The sequence below is a fragment of the Tupaia chinensis genome, unplaced genomic scaffold (assembly GCF_000334495.1).
Source record: "Tupaia chinensis unplaced genomic scaffold, TupChi_1.0 Scaffold000598_1, whole genome shotgun sequence".
NCBI classification, from domain to species: Eukaryota; Metazoa; Chordata; class Mammalia; order Scandentia; family Tupaiidae; genus Tupaia; species Tupaia belangeri.
In genome coordinates this window covers 535,159-556,121 of record NW_006160115.1, presented here as the reverse complement: position 1 = coordinate 556,121, position 20,963 = coordinate 535,159, and the positions used below count along the sequence as shown (strand labels likewise).

At 36.9% G+C, this 20,963-nt stretch overlaps 1 protein-coding gene across 3 annotated transcripts in view; it reads right to left on the bottom strand.

Moving 5' to 3' along the window:
* Positions 1 to 20,963, bottom strand: part of LOC102478063 (aldo-keto reductase family 1 member C15) — a 90,655-nt gene that overhangs the window by 7,134 nt on the left and 62,558 nt on the right. The window contains exons 2-8 of one of the 3 annotated variants that reach the window (XM_027775706.1): positions 15,625 to 15,792; positions 13,909 to 14,025; positions 10,943 to 11,020; positions 10,272 to 10,394; positions 7,784 to 7,949; positions 7,081 to 7,193; positions 6,297 to 6,385 (exon numbers count right to left, since the gene is read on the bottom strand). In XM_027775706.1, coding sequence (XP_027631507.1) covers positions 7,114 to 7,193; positions 7,784 to 7,949; positions 10,272 to 10,394; positions 10,943 to 11,020; positions 13,909 to 14,025; positions 15,625 to 15,792 — 732 coding nt within the window. In that variant the 3' untranslated portion in view covers positions 6,297 to 6,385; positions 7,081 to 7,113. Of the gene's footprint in view, positions 1 to 6,219; positions 6,386 to 7,080; positions 7,194 to 7,783; positions 7,950 to 10,271; positions 10,395 to 10,942; positions 11,021 to 13,908; positions 14,026 to 15,624; positions 15,793 to 20,963 lie in introns of those variants that run through there. The other 2 variants (XM_006158466.3, XM_027775705.1) reach the window with 2 other exon arrangements.

Here is a 20,963-nt window from a genome sequence, read left to right as displayed (position 1 = left end):
AAAAAAAATGATTAACCCAATTAAAAGATGGGAAAATGAGCTGAACAAAAATCTCTCTAAGGAAGACATATGAACAGTCAAAAAGCATATGAGGAAATGCTCAACATCCCTCATTATAAGGGAGATACAGATAAAAACCACAATGAGATATCACCTAACCCCCGTCAGAATGGCAAAGATTAAGAATATAAAAAATGATAAGTGTTGGCGGGGATGTGGTGAAAAGGGGACCCTCCTACACTGTTGGTGGGGATGTAAACTCGTTCAGCCACTGTGGAGAACAATATGGAGGTGCCTCAAAGATCTACAAATAAAACTACCATTTGATCCAGCAATCCCACTTCTGGATATCTACCCAACGGACAGGAGAATGCTCAGTCAGAAAAGTGCTTGCACATCAATGTTTATTGCAGCATTATTCACAATTGCCAAGACATGGAACCAACCTAAATGTCCACAAACTGATGAATGGATTAAAAAAGTGTGGCATAAATACTCTATGAAATACTACTCAGCCATAAAAAAAATAACAAGACCCTGGCATTTGATAGAAAATGGTCAGATATGGAGGATCTAATGCTGAGTGAAGTAAGCCAGGCTATGAAAGAAATTGTATGTATCCACTTAATATATACCGACTATTTGCACTCTATGGTAGAGAGTGAAATATTGGAAGACATAAAAGCAGTGAAAATACTTAACAAGGATATGACAGTGTGGAATGGGGGTCTGAAGAGAAGAGGATAGAGAAAGATAGCAAGAGAACAAAAGCAGTGAAAACACTTAACAAGAATAAGACAGTGTGGAATGGGGGGGTGAAGAAAAGAGGATAGAGAAAGACAGCAAGAGAACAAATAGGCAGGACATTAGTGGGACACAGATATGGCTTATTACCTGTTGGTGATGACATGTACAGTATTCTCAACTGGATTGATCTGAGAAATATTTCATGATGAGTAAAGTCTTTTTACAAGCAAAATGAGAAATAATGATTGACTGTTTAAAAAAATAATTGGAATAATAATAATGATGATCAGGAAAAACAATGAAAAGTTATTGAATGATGAAGTGGGGAGTTTAATGTCTCTGAATTGACTGACATGCATGGCATTCCCTTTTGAAAAAGCAATGTAATATACACTGTAAAGTTATATGCAATTAATGTAATATAAACAAGATTATGATGATAATAAAAAATGAAAAACAAAAACAAACAATAATAACTACTATTCCTCGAGAATATCTCCTTATAGATTTCTCTCCTAAACTTTATTAACTTTAAAATTCCTTCCACTGAAGAAAGGTATGTTAAGAAAAATAAAATCCTTCAACTTTAATCTTTAAAAAAAAAAGAAAGTAATTTTTCTCATTCTGTAGACTGACTTTTCACTCTCCTTTTTTATTTTTTATTTACATTTTTTATTTCATTTTCTTTCATACATTCAATCACATTATTTATATTACAAAGTTAATATTTCAACATGTGAACATTTCTCCCCAGTCCAGTTGATAAAACTATAAAATATCTTCAACAGGTAATACCACATTTCTTTGTCTCATTAATGCTTTGCCTCCCTATTTTTCTTATAAATGTCCTTCCTCAGATCCTACTCTTTCACACACACTATATCTGGTATTTACATCCACTTATTGTGTTTCTATAACCTTTAGTCGATCAGTTTCAGTCATAGACTTTTTATTCTCTTGATAGAGTGTCTTTTGATGCATGAAGTTTTTAATTTTGATAAAGTTCAGTTTACCTATTTTTTTTTCTTTTGTGGTCTATGTTTTTGATGCCCTATCAGGAAAATCATAGCCAAATCCAAGAACTTTTCCACTTACGTTTTCTTCTAAGAGTTTTTCAGATTTATTGATCTATTTCTAGTTAATCATTTGTATGGTGTAAGGTAAGGACTCAATGTCATTCTTCTCATGTCAATATCTAGTTTTCCTAAAACAAGTTGTTGATAAGATTATTCTCTCCCCCAGTGAATAGTCTTAGCACACCTGTTGAAAATAATTTGACCATATATCTAAGAGTTTATTTCTGGGCCCTTTGTTCTATTCCATTGGTTTGTATGTCTGTCTTCACACCAGTATTACACTTTTTTTAAAGAACTATTTAATTTAATTTAGTTTCATTTATTTAATTTTAATTTGACCAGAGAGGAGAAGGGACTCAAACCACAATTGGCCATGTGGGAGTCCAGCACTCTTAACCATCACGCCACCTGCCAGCCCCAGTATCACAGTTTCTATTACTATAGCTTTGTAATAAGTTTTGAAATCCAGATGTGTGAGATCTTTAACTTTCTTCTTCTTTTTCAAGATTGTTTTGGCTATTCAAAATCCTTTGAGATTCTATATGAATTTTAGGATGGGTTTGTCTGCTCCTCCCCCCCCACACACACACACAAATCCTTCAGACTTAGATAGGAATTCCATTAAATCTTGATCATGTGAGTAGTATATTAGTTTGCTGAAGCTGCCATAACATAGTACCACAAACTGGGTATCATAACCAACCAAAATTCATTTGCTCACAGTCTAGAGATTAGAAGTCCAAGATCAATGCACCTAAAAGGTTGATTTTCTGTGAGGCCACTCTCCTTAGTGTGCAGATGGCCACCTTCTTGATGCCTTTTTATATTATTAACCCTCTATGTTACATGCTCCTGGAGTCTTTTTGTGTTTCCTAATGTCTCTTCTTTTAATAAGGATACCAGACAAATTGAATTAGAGTACTCTCTCTTGGCCTCATTTTAACTTAATTACCTTTTTAAAAGATCTCTTTCCAAATATACTTACATTCTGAGGTGCCAGGGATTAGGGTTTCAAGATATGAATTTGGGGAACGAGGTAATAGAAATATCTATTTTGAGAGAGATTTTGCTATAAAGAGCATGCACTCATCAGAGAAACAGAGAGAGACAGAGAGACAGAAAGTAAGGAGGCATGGACATGCCTCAATCCTTTCTTGACCATTATCTTCTCAAGATTTGGGGCACACACTCACATGTGCTTGGCATTAGTTTTAAGCTGTCAGATCAAAGATTCGAACTGTGGTTTTCCATATGGGAGTCCAGCAACGTACCCATTACACCATCTGCTGTTGCCAATAGTGATATCTTAATATTAATTTTTGCAATCCATGCATGTGAGATGCCTTTCTATCTATTTGTGTCTACTTTACTTTCTTTCAGCAGCATTTATTTTCAGCATATGAGTCGTCTCTTCCTTGGCCAAATTTACTTCTAAGAAGTCTATTCTTTTTGATACTATCCTAAGTGAAATTGTTTTCTTAATCTACTTTTTGGGTTGTTTGTTATTAGTACATAGAAATGCAACAGATTATTTGTGTTTATTTTGTAGTCTGCAACTTTGCTAACTTTGTTTGTAGGATCTAACAGTTCTTTTTATGAAATCTCCAGGGTTTTCAACATATAAGATCATGTCATCAGTGAAATTTTACTTTTTCCTTTCCAATTTAGTTGGCATTTATTTTTCTTGCCAAATCATTCTTGCTAAAACATCTAATAATATATTGAATAAAAATGATGAAACAGAGCAAAGTATCTATATCTTGTTCTTAACTAGAAGGAAAACTTCCAGTCTAGTTATTAGGTTCCTTGTGTACTTCTATTATTATATTGAGATAACTTCTTCTCTTCCTAGTTTGCTGAAAAACCTTAAAAATGAAATATTAAGTAGTAGAGACTGTCATATGAACAAATAATTATTTCAATTGTAATTAGTGCTACAACAGAGATAATAAAAGGTAGCACAGACCTACAATGAAAGCATTTAAGATCAAGTCAGAAAAGCGATTAAAACATAGCCGTGAATTTTTAAGATTACATAGAAAGTCATTGGTTGTTTACAACAGGGAGGACTATTTCAGGCAGCTCATACAATATTCTATAAGTGGAAGAAATGCATACACTGGGAAAATTAGTTTGCACAACTGGATGTTAGAATACATATATGTAAGCAGTAGAAGATGAGACTGAAAATGTGGGGAGAGTCAAGGTCACTTATAACACAGATTAAGGAATTGGGATTTTTATCAGAGATAATGTATAGAATTTGAAGTTCTGTCATTATTTATTTATTATTTATTTATTTAATCCAAGCAAATGGAATCCTAATGTGCCAGTGTCTTGGATTTAGAATATGCACACAAATAAAGCAATATTTGTGTTCTCAGCATCTCAGGAGGAGAGAAAACAAAGTAAAAATGAGTGAAATATAAAGTTTGATAAATACTATGACTCCATTCTATACAGGGCACCAAGTATGCCCAAAGGAGGAAATAGAACAGGATATACTATAGAGAAGAGGAATCATGAGTAGTTATTTGGTGTGTGAGAAGGATAAAGAAAAGTAGAAATAAATGAAAACAGAATAATTTAGGCATGGAGAAATACTTTGCTGTTAAAACTACAATTTTCTCCTTATGGCTGGAGCTCAGTACAGGAACAGTGAGAGATGAGACTGAAGATATAAGTGTTTGAATACATTCTCCTGAATTTCTCATATTCCTACAAATTCTGTGTTCTCAGAGCAAAGGTGTTTACGGCCATTACTGAATAAGGTGATAATCCAGGATAATAATGCAGAGAAAAATCTCTCTTTTTAGATGACTCATGATAGCCAAGAGAAGAACCTTTCCTTTCCCTTTCTGAAAAAGAGTTGCTTCAGTTACATGAGTAATCACCCTCTGCAGGAGATGATGGTCAAATCACCAAGAGGTCTATATAAGTTAAGTGGTTTTTGTTTTGTTTTATTTGGGTTGCATTTGGCTTTATAATTTCTCTCCTATGACATACTTCATCCATATGCAAGTACTATTCAGATATCACTAGATTCACGTTAGGAATTAAGAAACTGGAAAACCATAACAAGATGTTACTATGAAAATAAAAAAAGATGTTACTATGACTGCTGCTTTTGTTTCTGACCCAGGGGTCTTGTGTCTTCTGTCAGCATATAACTATTAAGCCAACCCTTTGCAATTTTTGACTTAACAATAGGTAAGGCCCAGATTGCCCCCCACATTTACCGTATTAGTGAATTTAAAATTTAACCAACAGGACATATTTAGAGATAAATCATAATATAGGATTTGTGTTTTTAATAGAATGAGTTAAGATCTTGGGGGGGGGGGGGCATAGAGAAAACAGTCCATAGATCACTGAGATCTAATGAGAGCATTAAAAAATTTTTAATAAAAAAAAGATTAATGAGATACAAGAAGAAATGTATAGGGAGCCAAAAGAGAAGAGAGTTTCACATGCAGCAAGAGCAACAGCAAGTGGTATTTAGTAATGCCTTCTATTGACTACTCACTGCTTTAGGCACTGGGGTACAGATGTGAATGAAATAGACTGCTATGGTCTTATGACTATAAGAAATACGTAAGTATAGACCTCTTATGATATTATAAGGATAAAACTAATAAGTAATCATTTGACTTGGACATTACTAATATCTTTTAAGCACCTTTACTGGAAACAGGCAGGAAGAAGTCTGTTAAGAAGTAAATGGAAGATGAAGAAAGTGTTGATTGTTACATATAAACCATCTTGGAGAAAAAGAGACAGGAAAGTCACTAAAAACTAGAACTTATGAAAAGGTGTGCTAAAATCTACAGGTTTATGGGGTAACGTAGCATAGCAAACAGAGAGGATGCAGCTGAAAAGATATATATCTAGGGTTCATGAAAACTGACCATTTTCTACATAGAAGAAAGAAAGGGGTAAATCTAATAAAGAGACAACCACAGGGATCGAGAGTTGGTGTAATGGCTGTGTAGCTGAACTCCCATATAGTTGACCGCAATTCGAGTCCTGGACCCCATGGCTTAAATTCACTCCAGGTACGTGTGTGAATGCCCAAGATTCCAAAAGAATGGAGAACAGATTGCGGCGTGGCCATCCCCTAGGGTTGATTTCTCGCTTTCTGTCTCTGTCTCTCTCTCTTTCTGGCAAGTGCACGTGCCCTATAGGAAAAATAATAATAATTGTAATACAAAGTTAAATTTAAAAAAAAAATTTTAAAATATTTTTCAAAAAACTCTCAAAAAGAGAGAGAGAGAGAGAAACCATAGCAAAACACTTGAAAGTGTGGAGATTTCTGCACTGGGAAGCCTCAGGCATGGCTGAATCTAAAGAAATAGGATTGAGTAATTAATACCCAAAGCCCCAAAAGTTGCCATACCTGGAAGTTCTCCTTGATTCGCTCTTTCTTAAAGCTCTTGGCCAGTACCACAATCCCTCGTTGTAGCTGGTAACGTAGGGCAACCTGAGCTGGCGTCCGATTGTATTTTCGTGCAATTTCGCCAAGGACTGGGTCATCAAGCAGAATTGGTGAGTTCTCCTTAAGCCTGAACAGGCAAACACACATTTTGAGTGTCTGTGCTTGTGACTAAAGGTTTTACAAATTTCTCTGCCAGTGAGGAATTCTCACTTGCTGTGCTTCAATGTAAGAGAAACCCAGGTAACATAACTCTGAGCCTCTCACGGGCCCTTTATACATTCAGTGCTTAGGGAGGTGATGTAACATAGTACATATGTGTAAGGCAGGGTCAGCTGGACTCTAAGCTGTCTTTTGTTTAGGAACTGCCTTGTCTGAGAGCTCATTTCCCTCTGATCCTTTATCCCATAGTGACTGACACACCTGTCCCACATCAGCAAGGCTTAGGTCTTTATAATGAATATACAGGATTAGCAAATGCATTTTCACATCACTACCTCATGGTTTTTATCTGTAAGAAAGTGGTCTGCTGACCTCCCTTGGCAAGGAAGAGGAGAATTATCTATCGGCAGTCTCTTGAGTCCCAACATTTTGAAGTACTAATCTATTAATTTTATTATTACTATAAGAAATTATATGACAGGCTAGGAAGAGAGGGTAAAATATCAGATAAAGTGAGAATTTTATATTTTCCATGCATTTCAGCTCTAGTGGCTAAATTCTCATTAGTCAAATCATATCTTTGAGTATTGAGTGGCAGAGAACTATTTTGCTTTATTGTCAATGAGATCATTGACTTGACTTTCTCTCCTTTGATATTATTACCATGTTCCACAGATCCTCTGGGATCCAAGGGCACTATATGCTACCAGGACAATATCTTTTGACTTGCAGAATGTCAGCAGCTTGCTCTGGTTGAGGTACACGTGACATTCTACCTGCAGAAGAAAAAACATAGATGTGTTGAATCATCAGACAAACCCAACAAAAAAGTCTTTTCCGTGTTTTTCTGTTCTTTCTTATTTTTCCTTTCTTTTATATATATATTTTTTTATTTTTTATCATTTACATTCAATCGTTGGATATCTTTACAACACAGAAAATGAATTTTCCCAGCATGAATACACTGTATGTTAGTCCAATCAAGGATATTACCATACACACTGTCATCAACAGATAATTTTCCAACTTTTGTCTGTTGAATGTTTTGCTTCTTTTCCTTCCTTTCATTCCCTCCCTCCAACCCACCCCATTTCCCACCCTGCTCCCACACTCTCTCTGGCATCCACTATTGCTTTCCATGCTTTCATACCTTCCAATCTTTCAGTTACTGCCATAGAGTACAGATATTTGGTATATATTAGGAGGGGACATACGGGTACCAGCTAATGACATAATAATTTTATTGTTAGACTGTCTATTTGCCACCCTTCCATTTTTTTCTTGAGAGCTAATTGCGATGAACTTCCCCCTTATGACTACTTTTGCTGTGTCCCGAAGGTTATCAAAACTCATATATGCTTTTTACCATTGATTCCAATTAACCTTTTTATTTCTGTTTTAATTTCTTCAGTGGTTGTGAAATCATTCAGGAGTAGATTGTTTGGTTTCCATACGTTTGCTGATAGAAGAGAGACAGTGTCTCCTTTCTTTCTGTCTCCTGATCTCCTGTCAGTGCTTCTTATAGACAGAGGCTAACAAAAGAACAGCAGGTAAGAAAGCCTAGAAAATGCAATTTTCAGACTTCCAACCCCAGCATCACAGAGCAAAGAAGGATAGGCATAGAGATAAGCAACAATAGCAGAGTAAGGGGGAAAAATTTCTGCTATTCAGGTATAGCATTATTTGCTACATTATGAAAATAGAACTATACATGATAGAATAACAGACTAGATGTAAATTGGGGATCAGAAAATGCTTATCAGATGAAATGGCATTTGACCTAGACTTTGAAGGAAAAGGTTTCAACAGGATTTTGTCACCACTTTCAAAGAACTGATAATCTATTGGCTTGTTGGAGAAGTTGTGACATATTTTTGCATAGAAAACCTAGAAAAACTACATTATCACGTTTCCAACAATCCAATACACAAAAGGCAAAAAATGATAAACTTAAATTAACATAAAAGGACTAAATGCCAAATGGTATTTCAGTAGAAGCCGGCAAAAAGAGATCAGCGTGGGCTGAACCTGTCAGAGTGGGTCTCAGGAGGGAGGCAGGCACCCTTAATGCAACAGAATTTGGATGGACTAAGGAGAGGTAAGAATACTAAGTCATCATCCAGTTGAAGAATTGGCATAGACTGGATGATAAGTTCAATGTCTTTGTCAAACAGGAAGGGACTTGTCAGATAAAAGTGGCACTGTGGACAAGGCAGAAAGAGTGGGAAATCATAGTACTCAGGCAAGCAGAGCACACTTAGAAAGGATCTGGACAGCCAGCTACGGTCTGAACCCTCAGAAGATAGTGACTGGGGGGAGTAAGCCAAGGCAGAAGAGCAAGATAAGCAAATTCATTTTCTGGGAAATTTAACCTGCAAGTTGATTTGCAGAATGGATAGAGGTGGGACAGGTATGGGTGAACATAGTGAAGAGATATTTACAATATCGGTCTGATATGAACATTTGCTGGTCTAAGATAAAGTCAGTGCTGAAGAGAAAAAGGGTAAATATGAAAGCAATTTAAAAGGATGCAACAATGGGGCCACCTTCACAGCCTAGTGGTTAAGGGAGCTGGATACGTTGTGGTCAACTGCAGTTCGAACCCTAGCCCTGAAAAACACTCCAGGTGCATGTGTGTTCATGTTCAAAATCCAAACTGGATGGATAAATAGAGAAAAGGGGGATTGCAGCTTGACCATGCCCTGCTGGGAAGCGGTGCTTTCTTCCTTTCCCTTTCTCTCTCTTTGACAAGCACATGTATCTTATGGCAATATAAAAACAAACAAACAAAAAGGATACAGTGATGATGCATGGGGACAGATAGGTACAGAGACAGAAAAAAGAATCAGCGATCATCTACAGCATCAAGACTGGTTCTCTGGGGGAATGCCTTTTTCTCTCTAAAATCTTCCTTCTCCAATAGGTTGGTTTCTAACTCCTAGATCACTGCATAATATTTCTCTTTTGGTACTGTACCCTTTTGAGGATCCTAGCTTAGCTAAAGGCCTTTCATCTTCAGTTCCATTACTAACCCAGTGGCCTCTTCTCTGTTACTCTAGCACCTGCTGGGGATCCTGCCTGCATGGTTCACATACCAGTTGGGGCTTCCCTTCTGTTGTTCCAGCACTGACACACACAGGGCCTTCTCTAGCTCTTTGGTGATGACAACATTATCTCTTTCCGTTCGTTCTCCTAATCTTGCAGGAAGTACCTAAAACTACTTTTTGCAGTCACTAAATCTAAGTCTTTGAATTAGCTCACCACATTTCTATTAGATCGTGTGGTCCTCCTGACCATGGTATGTCCAATCCCTGTATCAAATTACTTTTGCTTGAAATACCTAGAGTAGTTTCTGGTTTCCTGACTTAACTCTGATTAACACCGACATGAATGCATTATATATCACCAGCGTTGTAGAAGGAATTTTGTCTAATTTCTTTTGCTTTTGAAACCATATCAATGTACCTGGTGCTTTGAACTGTATTTCTCTCTATTCTCTAGTATGCTGAGTGGATAATTAAATTAATATATATGATTTTTTTATTGAATCATCTCTAGGAAAAAGGAACTGAAGCAAACAGCAATTTAACTCCTGTCCTGTCTTTCTCTGTCGTCCACGATGACACCTATTTTCCAGATACCAAGCCTGTAACCCTCAAAAAACAGTCGTCTGTGGGTGCATTTTGTGTATTTGATGTTTAGATATGTAGAGCTTATTAATACAGAAAGTCTGCCTTTCAGAAAAGTATCTAACCCACAAAGAGCAGAGGTTTGAAAACACAAAGGAAGAAGTTCAGAGTCTTCTGGGTAGGCAAGAAAGGAGATGGGAAGAAGTTCTAGGCCTCAGGGTTCACCTGGTTACAGACAGGCTTGTACTTGAGCCCCGGCTTATTCAGGATCAGTTCCAGCTGCTTGTGATTGAAATTCGAGACCCCAATGGACTTGGTTAACCCTGCATCTTTACACTTCTCCATGGCCTGGGAGAGAAAGAATGGTGAAAAATTCAGTCTTTCTGAAATGAACAAAATGTCTTAGTTAAAGTTCTTATTCACTTGAGTCTCAACATGCAGGTCTCTCTCACTACATTCTGGTGAGGATATATGGAAATAAAGTACAGCTTATGTCTGACATTTCTGAGAGCTGTAAAACAACCGCAGACTGTGTGACTCCCTCATTTGGATGCCAAAATTTCCCACTTCCCAAAGACCTTCCATAGATGGCTGTTTGCTGATCCCTCTACCAAACAGAAAGCAGAGGAGCAAGTGGTGGGGCAGTGGCAGAGGAATGACACCTCCTCTACACAGCTGCTGGTCTCCTAGAATGGGCACCTTCTCAGGGTGATCCCAGGGATTCTGCTGGTGAGGGTGGGAAACCACCTACTTGGATCCAGGACTTTGAATTGGAAGGAATTAGAGACCTCATTTTTCAGAGAAAGAATTTAATTCTGAGATAAGTAACACAGCTGTCAGAGAAGGAACTAAAACTCAGCCCTCTAATGTCAACTGTGTCACTATCATAGCCTTACCTCCCAGGTTGCACAAAGATCCACTGTGTCAGGGGTAAAACAGTCCCCTATATTTGATGAGAATGGATCTTCAGCAGGCTGAAACACAGAGGGAAGATAAGTAAGAGTTGTGTGTGAGTTTGCCCTGACATCAGGACCCTCAATGACGCATAATACAAAATTATGACCAATAGGCCTGAGAAGAATGAATTGAAATGAGAGTAGAAATACCATATTTAGAATAATGAAAATTTCAGATAGAATTTTTATGAAAGAAAGAAAGAAAGAAAGAAAGAAAGAAAGAAAGAAAGAAAGAAAGAAAGAAAGAAAGAACAATTTCAAGCCGATCCCAAAGGCAAGTGTTTAAAGGATCCAGATCACACATGGCCAAGTAAGTGATTCGAATCCCAGACCAAGGAACTTGAAAAACATGCCAGGTATGTGTGCATGCATTCCTGAAATCCCAACAGGATGAAGAAATGTATAAAGGATTATGGCACGACCACACCCCACTGAGTCAAAGAGCCTCTCCCTCTCCATCTCTCTCTTTCTGGAGAGGACATGTGACCTCTGTGAAATACAAAACAAGTCAAAAATTTGTTTGTCATAGGATGCATGTGCTTGCTAGAGGGAGGCATGGAGAGAGAGAGTAAGTAATAAATCACCCCTTAGGGGGGATGGTCACGCTGCAATCCTGTCTCCTCCAGGGATTTGGGGCATGCATGCACATGTGTCTAGCATAATTTTCAAGCTTCCACATCTGGGATTTGAACCACAAGGTCAGCCATTTGGGATTCACTGCCTTAATCTCCACACTACCTGCTGGCCTCCCCCCAAAAAATATTTTTTTAAGAAAAGCTATTTCACTGTAATTTCTAAAAACCTATTTTAAAATAGTTTTAGTCTACCAGTTATCTCATATGAGCAAAGATATGACTGTGTTAACAATACAAATATGATTGTGTCAAAAATACAAATAAAGCAGGATATAATAAGGAATCTCCATGTACTTGTACCAGTTTCAACAACTGTTAACATTCTAGTATTCTTGTTTCAGATATACCTTCAGCTGCTCTCTAACTCAAGGTGGTCATAATTCCTATTTCTTTTCACATTCCTTATTAATATTTCTGCCCATCGAAATATACAAACCTTAAACACAGTTTTGACAAATGTATATCTCTCATGTTACCCATACACCTATCATTCTATAAAATGTTTCCTCCTACCAAACTGTCCTCTTGGGTCTCTTCTCAGTCAGTCCTCACCTGCCAAGACAATGATCACTTTGACCTTTCCCACATTAGTTTGCCTGCTCAGAATTTTATTCAAACAGAACCACGAAATCTATACTCTTTTGTGTCTGACATCTTTTGCTCAACATTCTATGTGTGAGATTCACTGTGGTTGCATGGGTCAGTGTAACAGTAATGTGTTCCTTAATAAATGCTAAGTACTATTCCATTACAGATCAATATGACTATATCAATGTTTTTTAGTTTAGTCTCCTATTGATGGACATTGATATACCGTTGAAGACAAGGTCAGAGGCTTTCTTTGATTTTCTCCATTTTTTATTTTTAATTAATGTATTTCTTCTTTTTCTCATCATGAACACATTGTGTATTGGTCCATAGTGATGACCATATACATTATCATTGACAGGTCACCTTCCATTTTGATGTCCATCACATGTTTTGCTTTCTCTTACCCCATTCTCTCCCTCCCTGCCCGCATTGCCCACCCTCTTCCCACACCGTCCCTAGTATCCATAGTTGCTCTTGCTACTTTTATACCTTTCAGTCTCTCCGTTTCTGCCATAGAGTGCAGACATTCGGCACACATTAAGTGGGAACATGCCTTTCTTTCATAGTCTGCCTTGCTTCACTTAACATTAAATCTTCCATATTCATCCACTTTGTATCAAATTTCAAGGCCTTATTGTTTTTTATGGTTGAGTTGTATTCCATAGTATATATGTGCCACATTTTCTTAATCCATGTATCTGTTCTTTATTTGGGGATTGAATCCATGTCATAGCAATTGTGAACAGCAATGCTGCAATACACATGGATATGCAAGTGCTTTTCTGACTAAGTGTATTCCTATTTTTTTGGTAGAGCCCCAGGAGTGGAATTGCTAGGTCATTTGGTAGTTGTAGTCATAGATTTTTGAGGAACCTTCATATTATCCTCCATAATACCTATACTTTAAAAAGAATTTTAATTAATAAATAAGTATATATACAGTGTAATGTTTTGATATATGTATACATTATAGAATGATTAAATAAAGCTGATTAACATACTCATCACCTCGCTTTTTTTGTGTGTGAAAAGAACATTTCAAATCTACTATCTCAGCAATTTTTCAGATGTAAAATACACTTTCATTAACTATAGTCACTGTACTGTACAATAGATCTCCAGACTTACTCCTCATCTAACTAAAACTTTATACCCTTTTACCAGCATCCCTATGTCCTTCCCCATCTCACCTCACCCTCCAGTAGCTATTATTCTACTTTCTCTTTCTGTAACTTTATTATTATTATTCATTTTTATTCCATATGTAAGTGAAATCGTGAAGTATTTATCTGTCTCTGACATTTTTTACTTAGTATAAAGTCCTATTCAGTCTTAAAAAAATATTAAAAATCTTGTCATTTGTGACATGGCTAACCCTGGAGGATGATGCTTTTTTTATAATGATAGTTTCAATCTCAGGTTCACACATAAATTATTGCTTGATAAATACTTGAGTAAAGAAATAGAAAATGAGCAACTGCTGAGAATGCGAATGCAGTGTCAGTTAATGTAGAGAACAGACTGGAAATAAATGGTCTTTATTACCACTGTCTGATTAAAGGTAAATTATTCTTTTTCTATTAATGGCCTTACTTTTTTCCAGTCAGAATCCAAAAATAGTCATTTGTGCTAGGAGATGTAAAGCGATTTTTGTCTTCAAGCATGTGACAAAGGTCTAACCTTAAAAGACAATGGCCAGTGAATAAGATAGAGATCAACAAAGTCCATCTGAAGTTTCTTCAGTGATGCTTCCAGGGCTGGCCGGACCAAGTCTGGACGATGAAAGGTAACCCACAGCTGAAATGATCGAAAAGAAAGAAAATATTATTGCTATCTTCTTTACATAATGACAGACTCAAGACCTGACAATATGAAAGGTGGAATTGCATAATCCAACATTGTACTACTGGGAGTGGGTGGTATGCAAGTATAAACTGGTGATTCTATTAGTGGAAAAGACATTGAAATTCTATTATATATTAAATTGATCTAATATCATGTGTTAATTCTCTGTGTTAATCAGTATTCAGGAGAATCATACTGGAATTGTGTACAGTTGTGGGTATTAAATAAAAATGCCATTATGTTAATTACTTGTCAGAATTAGGATCTCCACAACTGTGAATGTAGCTTCTTTGCTTGCTTTTGCTTGAGCTATCATAATAGACTACCTAAAAGAGAGACATATGCATAGAAAATACTACAGGAAATGCATGAACATCATTAACAAGAGTTTTGTCTCTAATTCCTATTAATTTTACTAGCTGGATTCATTTTTTTTTTTAAAGACTAGCAATGGGCCTAAGTAGTCTATCCTTATCTTTTCTCTTTGGCCTTGTTCTGATTTCTAATGTCTGCGTACTTCCTCAGAAGCAGGAAAAATCAAGGGAGATCTTTTGTGTCAACTACAACAAGACCAAAGAGCAATGCTAAGTAAAATTCTAAAAGGACAATTGAAATGAGAGAAATAGAACCACCCAAAAAGCTCCATAGTCAACCAACAGCTTTACCTCGGGTCAATTACTTTCCTTTAGCCCACGGTATGATTCCCTCTTCCCATCTTTAGAAATACGCAACACTGAAACATGCAGCAATGAATCTCACACAAAGAATGATGAGAAAAAGAAGTCAGACTCAAGAAAGTATAGACTTTATGGTTCTATTTGAATCAAATTCTGAGAAGACAAACTGAAGTGCCAAAAACCAAAGCAATTATTGCCTATGGGAGTAAGGATTGATTGAGAAGGAACTCAAGAGAACTGTTTGGTAGGAGACTCTATAAGGGTTAGTTAACATGTAGTGCTAGCAGAGACTATGTACGAGAAAAACTTAAGATGGTGGTGAGGCTATATAATTACCTAAAGGAATGGAAGTCCCAAAAGCTGAGGAACAGTTAATAATGACAAGAGACAAGTCTTTTCCCCATAGCATTCATGACAACACTGTATTCAATGCTGGAATATGCAGTACTTTGGACACACAGAGATTAAACCTGTAGAGAACCCCAAACTATGAAATACCGTAGGAGAAAGTTGGAAGATGTGGCTCATGGTCACCCACGTAGCCCATCTGAGCACTTTCTTGCCCACTTGGGCTGCCTTACTTTTTGGTGACTTCCATATATCTCCATACTTGCAAAGATAACCTATAATTGGATCTTCCAAACATACATAGGAAAGGCCTTAAAAAAGCACCTAAGTGCAAGTAATTAATGAGACAAAAGAAACCCATAATTATCTTACTCCATCCATTGCTCCATCCATTGGGCCCATGAGTTTAACTGGGAAAAGTAAATGTTGAATTAATGAAGTGATACTCTGGCAACAGAGAAGTTGTGAACCCTTGTCATGTACAACCCACCCTCTCCATTCTATTCCCTGTGGAAATATACAGCACCTTTGAAGTGTAAAATATGTCTTCTCTTTTCACAGTGCCATCTGCAATCTTTCGGCGAATAGCCTTTCCAACCTGTTCCTCAGTGTTATAGACATAAGCTGAATCAATATGGCGAAAACCAATTTCAATAGCTGTTACGGTGATTTCTTCAGCCTTGTCACAAAGATCCTTTATGAAAAAAGAACAGCATCATTTTTCTGTCCCACTCACTCAAGGGTAACTTGGTATGTAAACAGTGGTTGCCACCATTTTTTATTGTACATCTATAAGTAAACACATTTTTTAGAGACTCTTACTATATAGGGCACATGAGCTCACCAGAAAGAGACAGAAAGCAAGAAATCACCCCCCAAGAAACATGACCACACTGCAGTCCCTTCTCCTCCATTCCATTCTTGGGATCTTGGGCACACACACACTAGCGCCTGGAATGAGTTTGTAACCGCTGGGTTTGGGACTCAAACTGCGGTTGGCCCTTTGGAAGTCTAGAGATGTAACCACTACATTATCTGCTGGTCCCTATAAGTAAAAGTTTTTCATTTTATCTACATATTTATTGATTTACTTATAAAAATGTACTGCTTGTACCAGCAAGTGGTGTAGAAGTTAAGGTGGCTGGATGCCATATGGTCACCTTCTCACATGGTTCAAGTCTGTGACCCAGGGGCTTGAAATTCACACTACAGGGCATGTATACATGTATGTCCAAAATCCTGACAGGCAAATAGATGAAAAGGGATTGGATCCTGGTCATCCACCCTGTGGAGTCATTTCTCACTTCTCTCTCTCTGTCTCTATTGAATGCTCACGCCCTATAGCAAAACAACAACAACAAAAAAAGAGTACCACTTTATTGATGCATTCTACACGCTATATAATGACATCAAAAAAGAAACATTTATGAGCCTGCAGGTGGCATGGTGGTTAAGGGCGTTGGACTCCCACATGGCTAATCGCGATTTGAGTCCTGGACCTGATGACTTTCTCTCTCTCTGTCTCTCTGTCTCTCTCTCTCTTTCTCTTTGTCCCTCTCTGGTCAAATTAAAAAATAAATAAATAAAGTTAAATAATTCTTAAGAAAAAAAAAAACCTTTAAATGATAAACAAAAGATGAAATTAAAAATTGAAAAAAATTCAAAAAAGAATTTTATTAATGACCAAAATCCTATTCTTCTCACTATCTTTTTATTGGGGGGGGGTGTTTTGTTTTGTTTGTTTTTTGGATTTTTTTGCTATAGGGCGCATGCGCTCACCAGACAGACAGAGAGAGACAGAGAGATAGAAAGCGAGAAATCACCCCCCAGGGGGGATGGTCACTCCGCAATCCCTTCTCTTCCATTCTCCTCTCGGGATCTTGGGCACGCACACACACGCATCCAGCGTGAGTTTTAAGCCACCGGGTCTGGGACACGAACCATGGTCAACTACATAGGAGTCCAGAGACATAGCCATTGCGCTAACTGCTGGTCCCTGTCCATTATCTTTCAATGTCCTCTGATATCAGTAATATGCTTTTTTTTGGGGGGGGAGGAGAGGTTTTTGCTATAGGGCGTGTGCGTTCGCCAGACAGACAGAGAGACATAGAGACAGAAAGCGAGAAATCACCCCCCAGGGGGGATGGTCACTCCGCAATCCCTTCTCTTCCATTCTCCTCTCGGGATCTTGGGCACGCACACACACGCGTCCGGCGTGAGTTTTAAGCCTCCGGGTCCAGAAATATCTAAAAGCTAGTCATCATCGCAGAATACATTCACAAGTAGCAAATTTAGAACACATTTTTAAGAGAAATAAAAATGCAGCTTGTCTTTATGTTAATAATTCTTTGAAAATAATTTATAGAATAAATAGTGAGAGCCAGCCCCGTAGTGCAAGGGTGAAGAGCTGTGCAATGGGTTCTGGATTCCAACATAGCCAACCACAGTGTGTATTCTGGCCCTGGCAGCTCGAAAAACACACTGCTTGTGTGTGTTTGCCCAAAATTCTGAAAGGAAGGAAAAAGTACTATGATGTAACTGCAACCCATTGGGAGGGCCTTCCTTTCTGTCTCTCTCTCTCTTTTTCTCTGGTGAACACACACATCCTCTGGCCATAATATTTTTTTTAAAGTATACACACACACACACACACACACACACACACACATATACATATATATATAAAATATATATCTATAACTAGTGATATAGATATATATTATATATATATAAAACTAGTGATCTTTTTGTGTAGTAAAAAGATTTCCCTATTTACTGTTCAACTCATTATAAAATAATATTCTACTATATTTTAAAGGTCTGGTTTTAGTAAATTTAATCATACCTAAGACATTATATACCCAATGATAATAGAAGTTATGAGACATTTTTGGATTTTCTCATAAAATGTGAAAATTCAATGTTGCATTGTGTATTTCTTTTAATTAAATGATCTTTAAAAAAACTTTTAAAGGAGATATGGAGAGAGAATCACAAGGTCTGTTCAACAAATATAGCTTCCATTTTTGTCTAGAGGTTTATTTAACGGTAGATAAAATATGGGGCCAGCAGGTGATGTGGTGACACTGGGCTCCCACATGGCTGACCGAGGTTCAAGTGCCATTCCTGGCAGCTCTCTCTCTCTCTCTCTCTCTCTCTTTCTTTGTCCCTCTCTATTCAAATTAAAATAAAATAAGTAAATAAATAATTATTTTTTAAAAATAGATGCAATAGATTCCAAATTGTGAACTAGACTCTTGAAATAATGCACTACCAATAGGAAACAAATAATAAGCCTTATGGTTAGATATGATTTCTATGAAGCAAGGATGTGGGTGAAAATATTATTAATAAGATTCCATTGCAACGACTAGATAAAGCTGGAGAAACTTTGACCAGTACACTAAAATTAACTCAAGCTAGGTTAAGTAAGTAAGAATTAAAATCCCAAATAATTGACAAGAAGTATAGAAAAGACATTTCCTTTTTTTTTCACATTCTACAAATGAAGTTACAAAGGAAAACAGAAATCCCTGTAACCACATGAGCACTTAAAATTCATTTATAAAGAAAACAGAGAAAAAAGAAAAGAGAGAAGATAAAAGATGACAAATGTTAAATACCTATTCTACAAAAGGATTTTATTCACACTTAAAAGAAAAATTTTAAAACCTTGACAGACAAATGAGAAAATAATACAAACGGAAAATTGAAAATAAGATAGCTAATAAGCAAATAGTGGAAATGTATACACTGTTACTTATAAGCTAAGAAATAAAAGTTAAACTTACAAAATAGATATTATTGTGAACCTAATTATATAACAAAGCTGGCTTATATAATATCATTTACCACAATGCTGGAGCAAAATAGGTATTACATAACCATAAACTACTAGAAGCCTGATGCTTTCCTGGGAAACTATTCTAGAGGAGGAATTAAAAAGAACAAAGCTATCAGAGTTAAAGCACAAAGCCTCCATTGAAAAATGAGCAACTCCGAGCATGTGTATTTTGCAGTCATCTGTGTGGGCTAGTTGTGGAACATGACTAGTTTTCCTACAATAACTTTCTTTCTTTTTGTAGATAAGTTCTCGAATGAAAAATTAAATACCCCTGCACTTTTCCATATACAGAATTAATTCTCATTAGAAAAAAAAATATTTACAGTGAATAAAACCACACTTACTTATAGATAAGTATTTATCTATATTTTATGCTACCGGGCATAAAAGAAAAAGAAGAAATTATGAAGTGATAAAAGGACTAGCAAAGTTAATCCATAACATATTAAAAACATATAAGTATAGGATCATCTGTATACACTGCTAAGATACATGCTTCTCAGAGGCTAAGGACACATGGAAGGCCCAGGTTCGCTTTCTGGCCCAACATAGACAGGATAGGCATGGTAGCAAGTGTCTGTAATCCTAGCTAACTGAGAGGCTGGGGCAGGAGGAGCAAGACACGCCAAGACCCCATTAAAAACCAATCTCTCTCTCTCTCTGCTTCTCATAGAAAAGAGTATATATCAAGATCTTATATTAAGCAACATAATAAGCTGACAGTCATAGTCCAAGAAAAAACATATCCAACCTACTTATAAGACAAAACAAAAATAACTAAACTATAAAACAGCACTTACATGTCATTAGAAAATAATAAATTTCCACCTTAAAAAATAAAATAATACTAGCTTTACTAATAACTAAGTTATTGATTATTTACCACCTCTACGATGTTTAATCCTCAAAACAACCTACAGGTTAGGTACTATTCTATCATGATTTTAAATTTTAGAGGACAGAGGCAAGTGGTGGGTAAGTAATTTGCCAAAGATTTATATTGGTAGTAACTGTGAATTATAAAAATCTCTTTCAAAATTCTCTCTTCTTCAAAAAAAAGAGATTCCAAAAGCCAATAAGAAAATTGATAATAATAGAAATAGGATCTGAATAGTGGCCGAGGGCTACACCATGATGCTCAGTAAGGTTGAGGGCTTCAGTTTGTGCCTGAGAACTCCCTCTCCACTCCTGGCAAGCACACGCTCATGATCTGCGGCTGGCTGAGGCTGGAGATAGATGGCAGAGCCAAGATCCTGTTTTGGGTGCTCTGTCTCTCTTTCTCAGAAGAAATAAGAAAAAAAAAAATTTGAAAAGTAATAATAGCAGCAGTAAAAGTCAAACTGTCAGTGAGTTTCCTTTTTTCCACTCAAACTGTCAAATATCAAATATAGAGCAAAAACGAAGGAAAAAAAATAAAGAAGAGGAGGAAAGAAAAGAAGGCTGGGTATCTTGGTGGTTGAGGAAGCTGGATCCTTCATGGCCAACCACAGTTCAAATACTGTCCCCAGTGGTCTGAAAAGCACACCAATCATGTATGCATGTATGTCCCAAATCCTGACAGGATAAAGAAATGAAGGAGAAAAGATTGCAGCATAACTATGCAGCATTGGGGGATCTCTCTCTCTCTCTCTCTCTCTTCTCTCTCTCTCTTCTCTCTCTCTCTTTCCAGCAAATACAAGCCCTAAGCCCTCTGGTAAATTCATTTTTTACAAAAGGAAGAATAAGAAAATTTTAGGTGTGCTTTACTCTTTCAAAACACAGGAAAAGACTTTGCTCCAATATTAAGACCAAGCCTAAGTCTTTGTCTCTAAAACAGAACAAGCAGAAAAAAAAATGTCTAACAACAATAAGCAGCCTCGCTCTACAGTCACATGACACTGGGCCAGAATTGGAATACAGGGGGCATTTCACAGGTACTGGACCAAAGTGGTCTGCTTTAGTAAGATTTACTGCTTCGTAAGGGGCATGGCTCTTCCCAGGACTCTTAGGAAGGATTTGGAATAAAGGAAAGTGCTGTTTCA